This window comes from Tetranychus urticae, chromosome 3, assembly GCF_039701765.1.
Source record: "Tetranychus urticae isolate SD_2017Ah chromosome 3, NJAU_TeUrti_SD_1.0, whole genome shotgun sequence".
NCBI lineage: Eukaryota > Metazoa > Arthropoda > Arachnida > Trombidiformes > Tetranychidae > Tetranychus > Tetranychus urticae.
Window position 1 is genome coordinate 16,648,360 of NC_142960.1, and position 22,151 is coordinate 16,670,510.

Consider the following 22,151-nt stretch of genomic DNA (forward strand, 5'->3'; position numbering starts at 1 on the left):
ATGATAAGCATTCATCCTTCCAATAGTAAAAAATCCCTTCAATCGAAAGCCAGTAGAACTAAATCATCAGATATCACGAAAAAGTATTTTAATGGTTTTTTGATCAAGCCATGAAATCGATGTAATAAGATTTACCAAGAAATCTAATCGTACTTACTAACTTCATTCATCATCGATAGATGACGCCAATGTAATAATTTTCTCCATCTCAACAAATTGGCTGAAATTACTCTTCGTCTTTTTAAGTTGAACGACATATAAATGCAAAAATGGCCGTTCAGGATCTAATTGATTTGTCAATGCTAGTTAATTGATTATACGGAGTTTCATAAACAATTAAATAAAATGTAATAAAAATTACACCACTCAGTGCAGGGTAACCACTAGGTTACCTTAATGGGTATTTCTTATACACTGCACTGGTTACCTGCACTGGTTACCAGCACAGTTTTTTATCAATCACAGATAAGATTATTGATAAAACAAAGACTTAAAATTTTTTGATTTTGATGAAAATTGAATTAAATTGAGTTTCTATTGTTTTTGTGATTTTTTGCTTTAATTTTGTGTTGGCTATCTTTTACTTTCGTAGTGTAAATCTTTTAAACCACTATCACTCGAAGTTATGAGATAAAACCCTCGGGCTCCGCCCTCGGGTTTAATTCTCATAACTTCTCGTGGTAGTGGTTTAATCTATTCTTAAAACACAAAACATGAATAAGGGACGATTTTTTTGAACAGATGGCTTTACTATCGCCTATGTGTTGATTTTTGGTTTATGCGTAAATCTATCTTCGAAATCGATATTCAAGTTCGAAAAGTCATATTTGTTCATGTTTTTTACATCGTTACTATTTGTTAATCATGGCTGTTGGTTTGTTAACACCATATCAATTATAATTTTGAAATATCTAAATAAATTATGTTATTCAGTTGCCTGGTTTGTAGTCAAATTGAACAAAATGGAACAAAATTGAACAAAATTTAAGTGTTTTCGGATTCTTTGAAACCTCTGCAAAATCATCATCCTTATTTTGACAATAATTTAATCACTTCAATATCTAATCTTGGTCTTCTCTTCATTGAATAATTAATTGATAAACAGTGCCACTGTCCATTTAATGTCTATCCTCAACATTAATAATAATAAAGAGGAGTTCCACTATGCTAACTGTACCTTCATATGTTGACTTTACACCATAACGCCGGTTTCCTAATTTTCCAAGCAACAAATCGCCAACAGACCGTTTACCAATATTTACCAGATATTTTCCCGGAGTTTGATTTCTATCCAGTATTCCACGATATTCCTGATGTTCTGTTTATTATTAAATCTTCGTTATCTCATCTGGTTTATCTATCTTTTCTCACAGCTCAGTTATCACTTAGTTGCTAACACAACAATCAACCTACATAACTCATTTATACCACTCCTATTAACATAATTACGTTGATGGTGATCATTTGATCTTGTACACTATCGTTTATGCTAGAAAGAAAAGCTGGTTTGTTTATATTTTTTATGTTCACATGGGTAGAAAGAAGCTATCAACTCTTTTTAGTATAGTATGTTTACTTTTGACTGGAGTTCTGCTCATTACTAACATTTCCATTGATGATGTTGTTACACATGTTATTAAGAAAAGCCTCTGTTATCCTCGGATGGTCAGCAATACCGATGAATATGATCATGGGAATTCTTCAAATCCTGGATGTATATTACCTGAAATGGATCCATTTGATCCCGCAATATTGCCTTACATCCACAACGTATCTCTTCACTGTGAGCAATCACCTCAGTTAACTGTTATAAACTCAGATGATCGTTTGGTCATCCAGATTCCAGATAATACTCACGAGAGTGTTGATTGTTATTACTCATGGGTATATCGAGCTAAATCTGATGGCGCAGTTTCTTATGGTCCTGTGAATGTGATCCCTTCAACCGGTGGTGTTCAATTTGATAGCGATGCAAATGTTGTAAACACTAGCTGTATCAATCAAAAAACAAAACAAATTATCTATCGCAATATTCATTTCCATATTCCTACATTCAAACAACCATCAGTAACCAATTATCAAGCAAATCCATCCGTTATTATTTTAGTGATTGAATCTCTGAGTCGCCTAAGCTTCCAAAGGTTTATGTCTTCCACTAATCAAGCGATGAAAGATATTGGTAATTTTCAACATCTCAGAAGTTTAAATCGTGTTGAAGAAAACTCTTTCCCTAATTCAATGGCTTTGCTTGCTGGAATGGCAATCACAGATGATCTAGCTTCATCATATTATGGAATTCACTGGGATAATAAATTACCTTTCATTTGGAATACCTTCAAGGCATCTGGATATGTGACAAGTTTCTTAGAGGATCAACCAATGGCTGGACTGTTCTCATATTACAATCGAGGTTTTCTCGATCGTCCAACAGATTTTTATCCAGTTGAATTTTGGTCTCATATGTACCCAGAAGGAACTGCACACATGTACGATCTCTTAGTGAATCCTATCAACTATTGTTTTGAGAAAGTTGGAAGCAAAGTGGAACTTTTTTTATCAATGTGTTCCAAATTTGTCGAAGATGTGATCAATCGCCAACGGAATCCTTATTTTTTATACGCCTTTTACAGTCAAATGACTCATGAAGATTTCAATAATTTCCAATTAGTAGATCAACCCGTGGCTCAATTTCTTCTTTCTTTGTCACCTTCAGTGTTGGATAATTCAATTATTATTGTTATGGGCGATCATGGGCCTAGAGTTGGAAATGTTACTAAATCTTTAGGTGATCCAACAAATAGCCCATATGCTCGAGTAGAAGGAAGTCTTCCATTTTTTGCTATGAGAATCCCAGACTCTTTGGACTCAAAATATCCTCACTTGAGGAAATATCTTTCTTTAAATGAAGATCGACTGTCAAGTTGGTTTGATATTCATCAGATATTGCTAGACACAGCTCAAGGTAATTAATTTTTTAATTGCTCCAACTCATAATCAAAAAATATATCTAATCTTTCATGCTCCGGTTAATAACAGTTTGATATTTCCTCAGACGCCTACAAAAAACCTTTCACATTAAGTATCTGTTTGAGTCATGTTGCAAAACAAACTTCGTAGTTCCTCTCCACAATTTATCATTTAAGGTTATTATTATCCTCTTGATATGTAATAACATTATCGATTATCTTGATTTCAATATTTCAATATCTTGGTTAATATGTTTTACCTTGATATGAATAACTCGCATTTAAATAAACCTTGCTATTTCATTTTCTATGTTATTTCACAAATCAATGGCTGCAGATCGATTAGATTATGAATTTCTCATATCACTAGTACAGTTAGTGTACTAATACTAGTATAGTTTAGCAACCATTAATTTATCTAGCATAATCAATGTGTTTTTTGTAATTATTTTTTTCTTACTCACTTTTCTACCTTTTCAGGTCATTTCAAACCCATTGGAACTCGCAAAGAAACTCCAGTTGCTTATTCAATTTTTCGTGAAGAAATTCCTATCAGTCGGACCTGTGAAGATGCCAACATTAGTCCAGTTTACTGTGCCTGTAATGGCAGAGTTGGAATCAATCCCACCTTGAAAAGTTTTCATATTGACGCAGCCAAAGGTTTAGTTAATGAATTGAGAACCGTTTTCCACAAAAACAAATGTCGATCAAGGATAACCTTTGAAAAAATATTGTCAGGAGAGGTTAGTTCATTCACCAAGCTTTAACCATTAAATCAAAACCATTACCCTTTCTATGTGATTCTACTTTGATGGAAAACATTCAACCGTAAAAAGTCATATTTGTTGAATAGATAATGATGTGAAAATTGCTACTTATTGTCAGCCTTTTTTCCTTTACTTACTCAGGTTAATGCATAATTGATCTACTGATCGATAAAGTCTATCTAAAATGACATAGTTCATAAAAGATTGAACGGATCAAATAATTTATTTGATAAAGATCTGTAGCAGATTATTATTTACTTTAGTTGCATTTACGTTTTTTGACATATTCAGCTCGTATAGTCAAATAAAATTTACCAAATGCATGTAAATATAATTTTGGTTTCCATTTTGGGGTTAGGTCTTAATCTGAATGAACTGTAACGAAAATAAAACACTACATAATCTTATTGTTTTTACATTCGCCAGCTGACTTGATTATTGAGATTAATTCAGCTACACATCCTAAAATTCAGCTATGAACTTCAGATCCTGAAATTGTAACATTATTCGTTTCTGTTCCCTTCAAAACAATGATCTTTTCTAATTAATTTTTCTCTTTTAATTTTAACAGTTCTTCTATCCACGATCAAATGAAACCTGGTCTACTTACGAAAGAGCAAATTTAACAATAAAAGTTAAACCAAGTCAAGCTGTGATCACTGGAATGGTGTATCGATCAAGAGATTCAACCGATTATCGTTGGAGTCCTTGGAAGTTTTACGATCCAACAAACAAATTGAATTCAGCAGAATACACAAAGTATCTCACAAAATTACTTTGCGTTAATCATGTCCTGAAAAATGTAAATGTTGCCATTATTTAAATCTATTAATAATATTAAACACTCAATCAAAATAAACTGGTTTCTACTTTAAAAACTGACATCACTTTTAACTAATCATCTGGAAGCCAATACTGCCTGGGTACTTATTTGTTTCCATGACTTCCAGCTCCTGTTTGCTTAAATGACATTTGATATTACGTTGACCGAGAATCAAATGATACTCTTTTACTATTTAAACAGCGATAGAAACATGAGGAACATGTTGGCGTGTTCCTATGTTTCTGTAACTTGTTACGAAAAATATAAAGAGCTCATGAATGCTTGCTGCTCATTGCTACTTATATCAACCAGAAAATTGGGTTAATTTCATTATAAATTGTGCGAAATGTATTTAAGTCTCGCTAATATTTAAAGAAAACCTAAAACATCTAAACCTAGTTTTTTACATTTTTTAGTCTTCATGAGTAGAAAAAAGATCTCGATTCTTTTCAGCATAATATGTTTAATCCTAGCTGTAGTTTTGTTCATCATCAACATTTCCATGTATGGTGATGTCACACATGTTATCAAGAAAAACTTTTGCTATCCTCAAGTGGCCAGCAATACCTATGAATATGTCGATGTAAATTTTTCAATTCCTGGTTGTGTATTCACTAAAATTGATCCATTTGATCCAGTAATATTGCCTTACATCCGCAACGTATCTCTTCACTGTAAGCAATCACCTCAGTTAACTGTTATCAACTCAGAAGATCGTTTGGTCATCAAGATTCCAGGTGATATCGATGAAGATGTTGAGTGTTACTACTCATGGATATATCGAAATCAAACTGATTGGAGTATTTCTTACGGCCCTGTGAATGTGATCCCTCCAACCGATGGTGTTCAATTTGAAAACGGTGCAAATGTTGCAAACACTAGCTGCATCAATCGAAAAACAAAACAAGTCATCTATCGAAATGTTCATTTCCATGTTCCTACATTCGAAAAATCAACATTATCTAAAAATCTAACCAATCCATCCGTTATAATTTTAGTGGTTGAATCTCTGGGTCGTCTGAGCTACCAACGCTTTATGCCTGCCGTTAATCAGGCGATGCATGATATTGGTAATTTTCATCATCTTAAGGGTTTAACTCGTGTTGGTGAAAACTCTTTCCCCAATTCAGTGACTTTGCTTACTGGAGAGATGTTGACTGACCAAGTAGCTCAATATAATGCAGGTATTGATTGGGACCATGAATTACCTTACATTTGGGATGCATTCAATGAATCTGGTTATGTGACAAGTTTCTTAGAGGATCATCCAATGGCTGGTCTGTTTTCATATTACAGTCGAGGATTTCATGAGCCTCCAGTTGATTTTTATCCAACTGAGTATTGGAATCACATGTATCCAAATGGCACTGAGCACTGGCAGGATATTTTGAATAATCCTATCAACTATTGTTATGAGAAAGTTGGAAGCAAAGTGGAACTCTTTTTATTAATGTGTTCCAAATTTGCCGAAGATGTGATCAATCGCCAACGAAATCCTTATTTTTTATATGCTTTTTACAGCCAAATGACCCATGATGACTTCAATAATTTTCAAATGGTCGATCAACCTGTGGCTCAGTTTCTTCGCTCTTTATCACCTTCAGTGTTGGATAATTCAATTGTTATTTTCATGGGTGATCATGGAACTAGAATTGGTAGATGGGTTCAGCCTTGGGGCGATCAAATTGAGAATCCATATGCTCGAGCAGAAGGAAGTCTTCCATTTTTCGCCATTAGAATTCCGGACTCTTTGGACTCAAAATATCCTCATTTGAGGAAATATCTTTCCTTAAATGAAAATCGACTGTCAAGTTGGTATGATATTCATCAAGTATTGCTAGACACAGCTCAAGGTAATCAATTTTGTACTGATTTAACTCCGATTCGAATATTATCAGATTATGAAATATCTCAATTCAATGGTAGTTTTTTTGATAAAAATGGATAATTATGTCATTTATCTAGAATAACCATTACTAACAGTTCTCTCTCTTTTTTCGTCCTCTTCAGGTCAGTTCCAACCAGTTGGAATTCGCACAGACATTCCAGTTGCTTATTCACTTTTTCGCGAAGAGATTCCTATTAGCCGTACCTGTGAAGATGCTAACATCAGCCAAGATTACTGCGTCTGCAATGGAAAAGTTGGAGTCAGTGTTAGCAGTAGACGTTTCCCTATTGATGCAGCTAAATGTTTAGTCGATGAATTGAAAACCATTTTTCAAGAAAATGACTGTCGATCCAATGTAACCTTTCGCAAAATAGTATCAGGAGCGGTTAGTACATTTACGAATCTTTCAATTAATCGTTAAACATTACCATTATCAAGATTTACCATTTACAATTATCAATAACTTCCCTGTCTTTTTCAATGATCTTTTCTAATTCATGTTTTCTTCTAATTTTGACAGTATTTCTTTCCACGAGCAAATGAATCTTGGGCGACTTATGAAAGGGCTAATTTCACAATCCAAGTTGAGCCAAGTCAGGCTAAGATCACTGCGGTGATCCATCGGTCAAAAAATGCAAGTGATTATAAGTGGAGTCCATGGAAGTTTCATGATCCAACAAACAAATTGAATTCAACAGAATATACAAAGAATCTCACAAATTTACTTTGTGTTGACCATGTCCTGGAAAATGTAAATGTTACCATTGTCTAACCTATTAAACACTCAATCAAATAAACGAATGATTCTGAATGGACTCATGAAAAGCTTATCATCAATTTTATCATTGGTATCAAATTAATCAAAAAATGTACGGATAATCGGGTTAATTTCAATTTTTATTATGTGTTGATTTGTTATAAGAAAATTGCTTGGAAATCTGTTAATATTGAAAGTTTGGTCATCAATCTAAGTGAATAACTATTAATTTTCCTGTTCGATGTTCATAGGAAAGTTATGTCCATTCAATGCCACATTGGTCCGAGTAACCCAATCATTCTCTGCACAAAAAGACTTCTCTTCAGAACGATGTATCGTTATGATTATAGCTACTGTTTAGTTATGAGCGCTCCATAAATTAAATTTTATGATTTGTATTCAAACAGTAAATCAGGTGAACATGACCGACTAATAAATATGTTATGTTAATTGAAAAGTAAACTTGTAGCGAAGTATAATGTTAAGCGTTAATTAAGTTATCAGCTGCAATTGCCTAAATAGAAAGTGTATGACACTGTTCAATCTCCTCGAAATCCCCTTTTGTACTCGCTTTCATGTATTTCATGCATTCATACAACGTTTCATTACTAACTTGGAAATTCAGGTTTGGGTTAAATCGGAAAAAAATTTCATTGAAAAGTTTCTACATTGTATTTATACTAATTGGCTCTACTTCTCATCTCGTAAACCAATTTTAAAGCAATTTATCTAGTAACGGCGAAAATAGTGGACCAAGATGGAAGGTTTTGTATCAATTTTAACCATGATTTATCAAACTGATTGAATCATACGACTAATGAATCAATAAGTTCAGAAAACTCTTGGTAACGTTAGGCTTTGTACTGGTTTTTCAACCAGTTGAAAATTGCGTCAATAATGCCAAACCTATTTTGGCAGTTTAATTGGGGCTTATGATTGTTTTAAAATTGATGACATACTTGGTATCATTTAAAAACATTCAAATTTTCGGACTTTTGTTGAAAAAAAATAATTCCTGGATGATCAACGTCACCAAGGAAACAACCTCTTCTTTGTTCTCAAAGAGGTGGGATTATTGTTCAGTCGTGAATCACTACTAGTGAAGTCTGGTGTTTATCTGAGCTTTCTAGAGATAAATTTTCTTTTATTTTATCATTTAAACTTGAATTTAATCTATTATTATTATTGTCATTATCAACACAATAGATTAATTGATACTCACCATCAACCAGTTGGCTTTTCATTCACAAATATGGCCTACCAAGGTAAGATATCAAAGCTTTCTTATTTACAAATATTTGTTAAACACTACTCATGTTTCTCTCCAATATTATCCTCTAATCTTACAGGTATTCAGAATCAAAAATTTAAAATCCATCTCAACAAAAAAGAGCTCAGCAATAATCAAGATTCATCCACAATTGTGTCCACTCAAAGATTGCTTGGACTGATTGATACAGATAATACAACAAACGAAGAACCTAATAGAAAGAAAAGAAAAATGTATCCAGAATCTCGAACAGACCCAGATGGTGAATCAGATGGTAAAGAAGATGATGCTGCTATGCCTAGACCAGTAGAACTTCCAAAAGGGTTTTTTGATGATCCCAAAGCTGATGCTAAAATTAGAAACAATCCTTATAAGGATCCCATTGATGAGGAAATGGATCTCTTTAAAAAAGCTATTGCCGAGGAATCATATAAAGCTCAAACCATGGTTGAAGAATCTTTAGAGGAAATTAATATCGACCGAGATTTCGATGAAATTGAGGATCAGTACAACAAATGGGCCAAAGTCAATGAATTAGAAAAAATGAAAGCTGAAAAGTTGAAAGCTAAATTAGCATCTGGATCTAGAGATTCATATATAAACGACATTAGTGAAGAAGATCTTGATTTAGCAGACATAAATGTCTTCTCTAAATGGCGTGCTAAATCTATCGAGTTAAATTCCAGAGTTTACTCATGAAAAAATTCAAGTTAAAGATTTACAAAGTATACTTCGGTTAGCAAGTTAATCTCGTCTAGTTAAGAACACTTATATTTTGTCCACAAAACCCATTTCACTTTCTCTGGTGTTTTGTCAAACCATTATGAATTATTTCTCGTGTTTGTCTTTAATTTATTAGCCTTTTTATTGTGATCCTATCCATTTTTGCTTATTTTCATCTATTTAATAAAATTTCGGTTGCTTTGAAATTTTTGACTATAATACAAACCCGTCCCGAATTTACATCGATTACTTTTTACTCAAAGCCCGTAAGACGCAGGCAAAGAAACTGCAATTTGTTGGCATTTTTTTTTATTAAAAAGAATTAGATTGATCCATGAAACATATAATTTGATAACAGTTTCATAACTATGCAATAAATAGTCAAATCAAAACCCTAGTTAAGCATATAAAGTTCGAAAGAAACATAATGCTCAGAAATTACAGAAAAGGTTGATGGGTGATTATAATTCAATATTGGATATCAGTAAACACCTGAATGGTTTTTCAGAAATAGGAATGATTGGGATATTAGTGATTTACTGAAAATAGTATAAAAATATATCAACAATTGAAAATAAATGATATTTTACAAATGAATATGTGCATGAAGAGTCATATTGAAAGGAAGGGGAAATTATACGCAAAACAAGAAGATGCATACTTTAGTGCTGAATTGTAATAACAGAATTCATAACAATTTCAATGTAGATTATAAATCGTTACAGCGAAGAGATACAGATTATTCTAGATTATTCTTTTGGAGGAATTGAAGCAGAAAAATAACTTTTCATCCTTTTTTCGTTTCATGGTTACAAAAATTATCAATGTTTAACCTATGGTATAAAATAGAAAACAAAACTAATTATTAAAAAAATATTAATAGAAAATAAAATCAAGTCTAGAATGGGTTTAAAAGATTCATTACTTACCGCAAAGTATATAATTATTATAAGAGCTATTACGATTAAACCAATAATAATATTTACTCTCATATTTTGCCATTTCATCTTCCTTCCTAATCGTCTGGAGGATACTCTGAAATCTTCGGACTTGGATGATAGTAAGGCTAATGGAAAAAGATGAATGAGAGGAAATTTAGACTTTGAACTCAAGAGTAATTAGTGTATTCTAATATTACCAGATCTATCCTCTAAATGATCTAATTTTTGTCCACGATCCAGAATTTTAGATATATTTTCTTGCATCATGTTGGTTACTTGGGCCACTTGCTGCTGTACTTGATCGACTTTAGGTTGAGTCGAGGTGCCAGGCTGAGAAAATGGTTGATCTCTGTAAAAGATGGAAATGACAAGAGATAGTTAAACATCAAATCTGACAATGATCTACAATACAGAGAACGAGCGAGATGTCAAGTTGTCAAGTGGATAGTAGAAACAAAGAGATTTGCAGTGGTAAAAATATTGAGATGAACCGAGATAATCTATGAGCCAATTCAAGGGCAATTCAAGTGAACAAAATTAAACGTACCTCTCTGGTGAAGATTCGACCTAAAATTTCCATGTCGTCGATAAAAATGCGAATGAAAAATAAATATAAAAATACAATCCATTAATAAATACTATCATATTAGCAGCAGAAATAAATAAACAAATAAGATATACTTACATCAATGGCTTGGTAGTCAGCCTTGTTATGAGAATTGTCTGCCATTTTTTCTTTAGTGATTATGAGAAAGAGTTATTGATGAAATTCACTCACTTGAAATGAAATACAGTAATTAAAGATTCACAGGAATTAAAATTTGAAAGATTATGGAGTGATATATTGTAAGATCAGCTTCAAAATACGCCTTTATTTATTTTAACAGTATGCATTTGAGCATTTGAGAGACAGCTGATCACAGATGGCAGGTAAAGCAGTTTATCTGATGATGACTAAGTTTGTTAATTTTTCGTTTAAATTTCTATTTATCAAGCTCATTTTGATATCATTAGGGAAATGTTGCCCGTAAATGCTGAAATCGCCGAAACCAGATCTTTTTAGCTGTGGATACCAAGAGACATTAACCATATTGTTATTACTCGGAAGGAATCGATTGAGCATAATTACTTTTGAATGGTTTGCTTTGTTGATCAATGATCTTTGTTGAGTAAAGGGCAAAATATTGAACTCATAATTTAATTTCATCAATTGAGTCACAAAAGAAAATATTAGACAATAGTTACATGGAAAGCAATAGAACGTTGATGCACTTGATGAAAGGCAATCATTTAAAACATGATATTATTTTATTATGTTTTTATTCGATTGATAAATCATGTTGTATTGTTCACACAGTTTCTATGATTCACAACAAAAGATCTCTATTCCGATCAAGAGTAAGCTTTTGTGTAAAATAACAGATTAACATGTTCGTATTCATCGTTAGACTTGAATTAAATTGATAAACACAATTGGTCAGGATTATAACAATATATTTGAGGATAAATTTTCTTCAAGAGGAAAATATAAATACAAGTGATCAAAAATTAGTGTTTTAATCGCAAGCCCTTTAGAATCAAACTCGCTATCTTTTACATTTCAAGATTATGAAAAGCAATTTAACATTAGGAAATCAAGATTCAACGGATGGAAGATGCTTTTCAATAGTTGAGACTTTGGTTAAGTAATGATCATCATTACTCTAGTGTGATGAAGGAAGATGCTGTCTTAAAATGGACTTAGAATGATTTATATCACGACGATAATTCTTTCAGTTTTTGCACAAAAGGGCATCAATTTGTTTGAGATGTGGTGCAAGCAGTACGATCTTCTTACGATACATTGGATCATTTGCAATCGGGTTTCGTTCGAAGTAAACTGTTTCCAGTTTGGGGAAATTTTTCAAAATTTCCAAATCCTTCCATGAACTTATTTTATTGTCGTTGGCCCAAAGTTCCAGAAGATTGATCAAGTGGCCGATATTTTCCAATCTTTCAATACGGTTGTTGGATATGTCCAGGTTTTGAAGATTAATATTGTTGGTTAAATTTTCAATCTTTTCAATACCATTGTGTGATACATAAATTTCCTCCAAATTTTTGAGCTCGTCCAGGCCTTCAATCTTAGTTAATCGATTTGACTGGATACTAAACAGTTTCAAATTCTCTAATTTGTCCAGGTTCTGTAATCTGGTGATTTTGTTTTTACCCAAAAACAAGGAATGCAGATTTTTAAGGCAATCCAAATTTTCAATCACTCGTATTTTGTTAGAGCCCAGTTCAAGCGTTTCCAGATTGACGAGATTATCTAGATTCTCTATTTTTGAAATACGATTGTTTATCAAATAAAGTTTCTTTAGATTTACCAAATTATTGAGATTCTCAATTTGCGTGATTCGATTAAATGATAGATCCAAAATCCTACAAAAAACAAAAGTAAAATAATCGTATCAAGTTATAAGGAATTGAAAAGAGGACTGAAAAGACTTACTCCAAATTGACCAGCGAATCAAGGTTTTCTATTTTCGTTATCTGATTGTCATATAACTCCAATTCTCGAAGAGATGTTAATCTTTCAAGGTTTTCAAGTTTTTTGATAAGATTATTACGAAGACCAAGAGATTCAACATTTTCGAGAATTTCACATCCTTCAATTCTCTGGATCCGACAGTGATTTAAATCAACAACAGTTTGATCAGGAGTTAGAAAACTTTTCATGTCGGTATCATCCTGATTTGTCTCACTTTTATCACTAGATGCATTTTCTATGAACATATCGGTTACTGTTGTCCCTTGCTGTTGCAATTCTTCAGGTTGCGTGGTAGGGTCAACTGATGTACAAGGTTTAGCGAATGAAACTCTGTAAAAGATGAATGAGATGACAAGATTAGACAAAAAATTGACAGTGCGTTACGATATGTGCTTAGTCATGGACAGCTTCATGAAAAAAAATTTTGAACGTACCTGTCTGGTGAAGATGCAACCTAAAAGTTCCATGGCATCGATAGGGATGTGAATGAAAAATAAATATAAAAATACAATCAATTAATACTATCATACTACCGGCAGAAATAAATAAACAAATAAGATATACTTACATCAATGGATTGATAGTCAGCCTTATTATGAGAATTGTCTGCCATTTTTTTCTTTAGTGATTATGAGAAAGAGTTCTTGATGAAATTCACTCACTTAAAATTAAATACAGTAATTAAAGATTCACAGGAATTAAAATTTGAAAGATTATGGAGTGATATATTGTAAGATCAGCTTCAAAATACGTTATTGTATCAATTATCTTTATTCCATTGAGAATGTGCTGACATTTTATTAATACCTTCAATGAAGTCATACATTACGCATGCCCACTACAGAGGATATCTGTAGCCCGCACAAACATCAGAATTTAAACTTCTGATGAGATAGCAGTCTGAGTTCAGGACCCAGATTGGGAAAAGTGAGAGTTTTAAATTTTGTTTAGGTACATTTTGTAAAAGAGTAAAGTTTTGCTTAGTAAGGTTTTGTATAGGGAAAAGTACATATTTTTAGTAGAAAGTTTCTGTTTTAAGAGTAAAATCTGTCTTAATCTTTTAAAATTTGGGTAAAATGTTTTGTTAGTTATAGCATTGATGGTAAATGTTTTTTCTTCCATTCATCATTTCTGGTTTGCCAATCTATTTGTGGTTGAATATTGTGTTTTAGGAGTTTAGCTTGTATCAGATCAATGAGTCCATCCAGCGCTTCCAAGATTTGTTTGTCATAGGCAAAGTCTCCAGTGAATTTCCAACCTCTCCGTAGGTTTTGTCGAATGGTCCGAGTTGAGTTGCAGATTTCCAAATAATGTAAAACGGTCTTATTCTTGCTTGTGGCAAAATTCAGTTTGTCAATATACATTCGCAATCTAGATAGACGGTCCAGGACATGATTGACCGGCAGAAAGGCAATTCGACCATTGTAGGACGCTTTAATTCCATAGGTGAAGAAGTTTGTCAAGTTGGAGTTTTCCTGTTTGTAGATTTGTGCAAAAAATGCATCCATCTTCTCATTCTTGCTTTTGTCAAAAGCGTGATTTGTAACTATGTTATTTTTGATAACAGTTATCGAGTCACCCGGTTTCATTTTAATAAGATTATCCCATTTCTCACATGGCATCCAAATGAATTTTTTGTCATTCATATTCAACAATGACGCCATGTATGCTGTAGTGGCAGAATTTGGGTGTTTGACTAAGAAGTCAGGAACAATATAAGTGGTCGGTTGATGTTTTGTTAAGTTCACCATGATGTAAGTTGCTAGAAAATGATCTGCTGTACAATACTTAGGGTCTTGTATTTTGAAAGAACGTATTCCATTGTTGGTGATGACTTGTATCTGATCTTTTTTAAGTCGATAACCAGCTTGCGGCAGGCTAGGATAAGAGGCTTTCTTCTCAAAGAAGGAGATCAGATTTGGCGTTTTTGTGAAAAGCGGTAGGGGTTTCAGAAGATCAAGGAAAGGCCATAAGTTAGGGGTGAGCGAGGTTCGAAGTACCGCTGTAGTAACATTTGAGAACCACACTTTAACTGGATTGTTGATTCGCCAAGCGACAATGGGCGCCCAGGCAGAGTCTCGTTTACCAAGATTCATAGTTTCCTTTAAGAGGAAATTGACTCTGTGGATTAGTTTCGCAAGTAAGTCACCATATCGATGATTTTTATACAAAACATCCGGCGATAGGGAATGCAGAACTGAGGTTGCAAAAGCATTCGTGACAATGCGAACAATGACACTGGGAAGCTTGTTCATAATTTGTTTATTCCTTTGTAAGATAAGACTATTTTCGTGTAAGATCTTATCAATATTTGGTATACTAGGTGAGAGGTCAAAGTAAATACCAGCAATTTTAATACATTCCGTATTACCACGATTGTAGATTTTGGTCTTCGTCTTGTTCAGACCTAAGTTGGCCTTAGTAAGTTCTGAGTGAACTGTTGAGATTACCTCATTACACTTTTCTTTTTGTGTAACTACATACAAATCGTCCGCATAAGCCATGATATTGATACTTTTCATTTTTAGTTGTCTGATAACTTTATTTAAAGCACAAATAAAGAGTATCGGACCAACTTTAGAACCTTGAGGAACTCCAAACACATCTGGGCGGTATCTGTAGTTACCATCAATTCTGGTTCTCAACCATCGACCATATATAAACTGTTTTATTAGATCAATGTCAGATGAAGGCATGACCATTTTCAATTCATCCAGAGCATAGGTGATTTTCACAGTGTCGAAAGCCTTCTCGATGTCAGCACATATCAAGCTTTTACTTGGGCTCCAAATATTAGCAAGACATACATGTAGGTCAAAGGCTGTCGTGTTTGATAGAAAAGCAAATTGTGTGTTTTTAATGATAAGTTTATGAAGATTTTTCGTGATGCGTTTAGCTATGATTTTATCATAAATTTGCAGTAGGAAATTTGCAATTCTAATGACTCTGAAACGGCCATCCGGTTTCGGAATAAGATGTGCACCATATACTTTAATCGGCTGCGGGATATAACCTCTCAAAAAAGTCTCTTTTATTAAGGTTATCAATTTGGTTTTATTCAGTTCCCAAAATTTTCTCCAAGATTTTAGAGAGAAATCATCAGCGAATCCAGATTGCTTTGTAAAATTCATAGCTTCAATCATAGTAACTTCTTCATCTTCCAGACAATTTTTCTCAGCTCCTGAAGTCAATCCAAAATAGGGATTCGTGTAAATGAAACTTCTCAGTTCTTCTTGTCTTCTATCAACAGTAACTATGTATGGTGTTAAGGTATTAACTGGTTTAATGATCTTATTAAGAATAGGCCAGATAAGCGAAGAATCTTTATGATTCTTAATAACAAATCTCATAGATTTATTTTTAATCTGATGCCGCTCTTCTTTTTCTAATGTTTTGAGGTCTTTAATCATTTCATTTATTTCTACTGAATGGTTACTACTATTGTTTCTTCGCATGGATTTTATTCGTTTTCTGAGTCTACAGATTTTGGCATTGTTACGTCTAATTCTAATTTTTCTAGTTGAGCTAAGATGATTGGTCATTATGTTTCTAAAGGTTTGATCAATTTCTCGACAGCTATTCATATTTATCATGTCTAGTTTTAGATCAGGGTGTTTCAAGTTCCTAAGACTTACATAACTATTTTTTTGTTTTAATTTGGTCGAGAAAATGTCTGAGAGTCTAAAATCTACAGCTAACATCTTATGATCCGTGATAGTCTCGGGTGAAATCAAGAAATTGTCTGCACTAGCATTACCAAAAATGAGATCTATCCAGGCCTTACAATTAGTTTTTGTTTTACAATTAGATCGCTCAAAAGTAAAATTGTCTGGGGATGGAGTTGAGTTATAGATTGTTAGCGAGTTTGAATTTATAAAGTCATTTAACATTACCGAAGCCGTGCATTGTTTTGTCTTACAGGACCAACTTGGATGCTCGCAGTTTAGGTCTCCAAGACAGATGAAAGGAAGATGCTTCAGTTTATCCAGAGTAGACAAAAGTTTGATCATAAGGTCTTTTACATTTTTCGGGTTCAAGTAGGCACACACAATTAACATAGCAGCTTTTCTGTTCCCAACAAGGGCAGTTATAAGATTTTCATGAGTTGTATCATATCCATATATGAAAAGATCATTAGAGGCGATCAGAGCAGTTTGATCATTAATAATGAGATTGGAGTGAGAAGCATATTTGTAGAGTGTGAATCGGTTGGCTTCGTTAATCGAGCATATAGTACGATTGTCTTTAAGGGCTTTTGTTAAAACACTTTCAGTCGCCGGTTGATTTTTAGCAGTATTAAGGTGAAAAAGTTGAATGCTCTTCCGGGAATTTTGAGGCGAGGACAAGCCATTTTGAGCCAATGTCAATGGTTGAACAGTATTTACGGACATATTCAATCAGAAAAGGACACTCTAAAGAAAGAGTTTGATGTTGAACAATCGTAGGATGACAAGATGCACACGAAAATTGACGGGTTTCTTGAGTAGTAACACAGACGTTGGTATCGTGACGTAGCGCACAATATTTACACTTAGTTTGATTGTTACAGTCAGTGTAGTAATGGCCAAACTTCCAACAGTTTTCACAGTATTTAACCGGGATATGATCGAATACTTGAACACAATATTGCATAAAGTTTATCCAACTGTCTTTATCTAATAGGAGTTCTCTATTTTGAACACTAATAGAGAGCACAAAAGTTGTTGTTTCTTGGTGATTGTCAACGAGATAAAGAACCTTTGTTTTATCATCCGTGAACCACTGATTTTGACCAATAATTATTTGGGTTAAAACTTCTTTCGTTGAAAAATCAGATGAGGATGGTATTGTAAACTTAACAATGGCAGGTGAAAGATCTATCACTTTGTACCTGAACTGGGATGGTGAGATATTAAGAAGGGTAGTCAGTTCTTCCAAGTTTTGATCAGATGTCACAAAAATATTAACTTTGGAGTTACGTTTATTAATGTAACGAAGTTTGAGGTGAGGAAATGGAATTTGACGCAAAAGAGTTTTAACACTTCTTCTTAAGGCCACAGGATCACGAATTTGAGCTCCAGCGGAGTCAATAAAGGATATAGAAACACCAATTCGGTTCACAATACCTTTGATAGAAAACCAATTCAATCTGGACGCTTGAATTTCTCTTAGTAATTGTCTTTGCGGGATGTCAGAGAAACGTTGAGAAAGCATAATCAAGAAGGAGAAGGTTACCACAAGATGATGATTGAATTTGGCGAAGAGAAGAGTAAATGAGAAATAAGCTTCTCAATTAAGTAGAAAGTGAGAGGCGAGAAGTTTCCAAGAATTGGCTTAATTAGTTAAGGCTATTTAACAGCATAACTTGGTCATAAGATTAAAACAGGTTCTTGTTACATTTTAACAATTAGTATCTTAGAAAGAGTTCACAATTGTAAAGAAGCTGTGTTTACAACAAGTGTTAATCTTAGAAGATGTAAAAGATCAAGGGTTAACACCAGAGTGTAAAGTTTGAGTCATAAAAGTAATTAGCTCGAGGAAGAAGATTAAAGTTCTAAGGACAGATGTTGGGTTATTATGATTATATTAATTAAGAAGAAGAATTAAGTATAATTTGACTAAAGTTGAATAAGTTATTTGAGAAGTGTGAAAAGATTTAGCTAATTGAAAAGAAGGTTGTAAGCTTGATACAGAAAGCATGAGTATGTGAGGAAATTAGGAATTGAGATGGAGTTCAGATGACACAAGAGTGTAAAGTTACTAATTCAATTAATTCATAATGAGATTATAGTTGAAATTAGTTTTTTCTAATTCATGCTTAAGCTTTATACGAAAAACTTCACAAGAAATATCAAACGCACTATGTCCATTCTTTTGGCAATTTCGACATTTACGTTTAACTGCATTAAACTCAGCATCACATTTCGAAGAATGATTACGACCACAAAATTGACAACGTGAAACTAAACCACATTTTTTGGCAGAATGACCATAACCACAACAGTTATTGCATCTCTTGATTTCAAAATAATCGACCACACGAACCAATGCGCTTCCAACATTTACTACACCATAACGTTTACCAATTTTCTCACGAATAAGAGGAGATACATTCAGTATCACATCAGATGTTTTTTTGAGTTTGTTGCGAAAAATATGCAGAATACGAACAACGTTATCAGGATCATGCCAGTTGTTACGCATTTTAAGACGGTTGACCCATTCGAGGATTTCATGTTCTTTTTCAGACAGAATTCTAATGCCATTCAATCGTATCATTGGATTGCGAAGCGTGGGGATTTCAATGGTCCAATCAGTTAGCTTTTCCTTAAAGAATTTGCACAGACGAGATCGATCCGAAATCGACTCACACTTGATTTTCAGAGATGAATGACCACATTCAGTCTCTATCACACCTCCTACATCAATTGAAGTCTTTTCCAATAAGTCATCAATGTAATCTTTCATTTTCATAGGAGCACTTTTGGAGGTGGGTGAGTCAAAACATTTAGTCTTTAAGATAATGATAGGCCATATCTGAATATCAGAGACATTGTACCAGGTAGCAGGAATATGAATGTTGGAGAAGTTTTGACAAATCACATTTCGTTGTTGATTGTTAGACAAATTAGCCGGGGAGACGGAGATATCAGCAGCAATATCAGGTAGCTCTTCATGAGCAAGATTCTTGATTTCACGAAGAAAGTTCGTACACTTAGCAATTATGGGACCAGAAACTGACTCAAGCCAGGTTTCAGACGAAAGCATAGCCTCCAAAATTGCAGTAATAGAAAATTCAGAAACTTTTTGTAGAATCGACTCTCGATTGACTTCATTGATTTCATTGTAGCTTGTAATAAATTGTAGAACTGTTTCAAATTTCTTATTCTCTGAAGTGTGGATATTATTCTGGAAAATGAGATTTCATTAATAACCCATTAGTTATGGACTATTTATAATTATGCTTAATTAGTCAAAAGAGTCTGACAAAATCAGATTCATATAAACTAAGTTTTTCTTGGTACTCCTAAAAGGAGTGATTTTTCTTAATAGTTCTTAATAATATATATTAATGAACTTGGCTTTTTTCTGGTTCAGTTTGTATCTTTTAAAGTCATATTTAACTTAGTTTTGTTTTTCTTAAAAACTTACCAACGGATCTAGGTTTACTCTCGCCATGGTCAATAGAGGATAGAAAGGCCAACTTTCCAGAAAGCAATTTAAAAGAGTCTTACCAAGGCTGAAGGGCTCAAAAACAGCGTTTCCAATGGGCACTAGCTTAAATAGATCAAAATAGAAGAAAAAACAGATTAAAAGCGTAATTAAATAGTTAAATTAATTAAAATTTGAAGAGCAAAGTTAAACGTGACTTTCACCGTGACAGTAATTTACAGCTGATCAGTGTCGAGAGATGGCACAAGCAGCTAGAAAATACTTGCAATTTAGATTAAGAAGGCGCTATCTATTGAATATAATTGCTACTTTGTCAAACTAATAATTACACAGTTATCAATAACACTGATGCTATATTATTAGCTATTAAACATTTCAAGTTTGACAATTAATTAATTGTCTATCAATCAAGAGGCTTTAAAATACGTTTGTATGAAATAATTTGTAAATTTCAAGTTAAGTTGTTTCTTTGGAAACAAGTTTCACTAATTTGATCACGGAAGAAAATGTCTTTATTTCTCAAAAAAACAACCAACAAGCTGTAAGTTCAACTCGCTTTTCAGGAATTCAATTTTTCAAGTTTAATTCATTTACCTTTCTCAAACGTCTTCATTTCTGATTATTTATCAGCTTATTAATGGTTCAACATTTTCGCTATCTTTCTTTAGCATTTTTATTAAACAAGAAAAATCCATTCCAACTGGTTTCTATGGCCAAATCCTGTTGAACAATCGTTTTGTTTTGCTGTTCTATTGGCCATGATTTGCTCTTCACTCTCCGATTTGGTCTTGGATCTTCGATTTGGTCTTCAATTTGGTCTTCGATCTTGGATGACAAGCATTCAGCTGTGAAATGGGACTCCAGAGCCTCAAATAAAAAGAAACCCATTATAAAATTAACCTGAAATGAGCTTTCAAATGCTGTTTTATCTCAAGTTCAGATTCATCTCAAAGATTCCTTACTGGCTTCACAAGTCCCGCACTTAATCACAAATCTGACCGTCAAACAGACCAGTCATGAATATTCCAGCACTGCAACAGTCTTTTTAGTCTACACGTTACATGAGATTCAGAATGGCATTGATTTTTTCAATAAATAATATTTTTTGGTGCGTCCTTTCCACTAAATTGAGGAGATCAGCAGTTAAATTGATGCAAATGAACCAAAAAAATATATTATAACTTACAATTCAATTATTTTGGTAACTGAAACCACAAATGAGATTCGTCTTCCAACAAATGCTTTCCAGGCTAAAAAAGGACTTTTGCCTCATCAGTTTGCTGCCATTGATTTGTGAAACTGGACTCAGCTGTTGACAATCAAACAAAATTGAATTTCTTCATTGAATGATGATTTAAAATTACAATTTCTGCCTTTCAAATATCCATTACTAATAATAGCAGCTGCTAACGAGAAAAGCGGAAAAATTTATTTTCGTGTCTAAACAAAGACAATTGTGTCAATTGTTTCGATTTTTCAGACTTTTTGACCTCAAAATTGCAAGATTAAGCATCTAATTACGACTAGAACTCAATCGAATGTCAATTTGTTTAATTAATGTTTCGACTTTTGCCTTTATCTGTCAAATGAAAATTAAAAAAAACATTCTGATTTAAGATGTGACATTAAAGTTGATTTTATTTTTTGATGTAACATAGAAGTTTGAAAATTAATTTCACTCATTGCTGTCTCTTCACTCTGTTAACCTTGATTTAATTTACTAATTAAATGGGATGAACGGAAGGAATTTAATGAAACATTTAAAGAGTCAAATTGTCACCAATTTAATAACAAACATCAATCTAGATCATGGTTAATATTTGTTTCATTTAATGTCACATTCAAGAATCATCTTCACATTATCATTCAAATCATGGTCAATCTAACAATCATTGGCTGTTATGGTTGTAAGTTATAAGGATGATTAAGACGATTATCATGTTAATCATGAAGATGTTAATGATTTACTCAACAAATTCATATCGTTTCCTCTTCCGAATCAAATAGTTATTTCATTCAATTAGCACTTTCATTGACAACAATCTCAATGTCAATCCAAAAGCAAAGATTGTCATTAACAATTAGAATCACAATTTGATCATACAAATGTAATCAGTTGATGACACAAATCAAAAAAACATGAATCTAATTGCAATCCGAAAAAAAACATTGAAAAACATTGAAAAATATTGATTGCTAAAATAACAATAATTTAACACCAATTTGACATAAATCGTGTTAAAACTAATGTTAATAATACTGACAATAGTAACAATTAAAAAGGGAAAGTAGATTTGAATTACAATTGCAATTACAACTTCAATGCCATTTAAG

The 22,151-nt window shown here is 33.0% G+C and overlaps 5 protein-coding genes and 1 long non-coding RNA gene across 7 annotated transcripts; 4 read left to right on the forward strand and 2 right to left on the reverse strand.

Annotated features, from left to right (window-relative positions):
* The first annotated feature begins 787 nt into the window (after nucleotides 1-787).
* Nucleotides 788-4,611, forward strand: LOC107363232 (uncharacterized). The gene is made up of 3 exons (XM_015930429.3): nucleotides 788-2,962; nucleotides 3,447-3,709; nucleotides 4,305-4,611. The coding sequence occupies exons 1-3, from the start codon at nucleotides 1,531-1,533 to the stop codon at nucleotides 4,554-4,556; spliced, it is 1,947 nt and encodes a 648-aa protein (XP_015785915.2). The 5' UTR covers nucleotides 788-1,530; the 3' UTR covers nucleotides 4,557-4,611.
* A 224-nt stretch (nucleotides 4,612-4,835) lies between these two features.
* LOC107363359 (uncharacterized) lies at nucleotides 4,836-7,281 on the forward strand. The gene is made up of 3 exons (XM_015930564.3): nucleotides 4,836-6,409; nucleotides 6,567-6,829; nucleotides 6,965-7,281. The coding sequence occupies exons 1-3, from the start codon at nucleotides 4,978-4,980 to the stop codon at nucleotides 7,214-7,216; spliced, it is 1,947 nt and encodes a 648-aa protein (XP_015786050.2). The 5' UTR covers nucleotides 4,836-4,977; the 3' UTR covers nucleotides 7,217-7,281.
* Nucleotides 7,282-8,293: 1,012 nt separating this feature from the next.
* Nucleotides 8,294-9,400, forward strand: LOC107363269 (zinc finger protein 830). The gene is made up of 2 exons (XM_015930469.3): nucleotides 8,294-8,466; nucleotides 8,551-9,400. Exons 1-2 carry the CDS (start codon nucleotides 8,454-8,456, stop codon nucleotides 9,168-9,170), a joined length of 633 nt encoding a protein of 210 aa, XP_015785955.1. The 5' UTR covers nucleotides 8,294-8,453; the 3' UTR covers nucleotides 9,171-9,400.
* Nucleotides 9,401-9,632: 232 nt separating this feature from the next.
* On the reverse strand, nucleotides 9,633-11,412 carry LOC107363270 (uncharacterized). Of its 2 annotated transcripts, none has more exons than XM_015930471.3 (5): nucleotides 10,821-11,412; nucleotides 10,683-10,702; nucleotides 10,333-10,484; nucleotides 10,124-10,260; nucleotides 9,633-10,027 (listed from the first exon to the last, which is right to left on the reverse strand). In XM_015930471.3, exons 1-5 carry the CDS (start codon nucleotides 10,863-10,865, stop codon nucleotides 10,016-10,018), a joined length of 366 nt encoding a protein of 121 aa, XP_015785957.1. In that variant the 5' UTR covers nucleotides 10,866-11,412; the 3' UTR covers nucleotides 9,633-10,015. The 2 variants fall into 2 exon arrangements, with proteins under 2 accessions (XP_015785957.1, XP_015785956.1); XM_015930470.3 differs by having other exon boundaries at nucleotides 9,633-10,052; nucleotides 10,821-11,091.
* A 200-nt stretch (nucleotides 11,413-11,612) lies between these two features.
* Nucleotides 11,613-13,407, reverse strand: LOC107363268 (uncharacterized). The gene is made up of 4 exons (XM_015930468.3): nucleotides 13,234-13,407; nucleotides 13,100-13,119; nucleotides 12,627-12,995; nucleotides 11,613-12,556 (listed from the first exon to the last, which is right to left on the reverse strand). Exons 1-4 carry the CDS (start codon nucleotides 13,276-13,278, stop codon nucleotides 11,908-11,910), a joined length of 1,083 nt encoding a protein of 360 aa, XP_015785954.1. The 5' UTR covers nucleotides 13,279-13,407; the 3' UTR covers nucleotides 11,613-11,907.
* Nucleotides 13,408-20,158: 6,751 nt separating this feature from the next.
* Nucleotides 20,159-21,470, forward strand: LOC149093501 (uncharacterized). The gene is made up of 2 exons (XR_016199824.1): nucleotides 20,159-20,358; nucleotides 20,486-21,470. It is a non-coding gene; the product is annotated as an uncharacterized LOC149093501 (long non-coding RNA).
* Nucleotides 21,471-22,151: the final 681 nt, after the last annotated feature.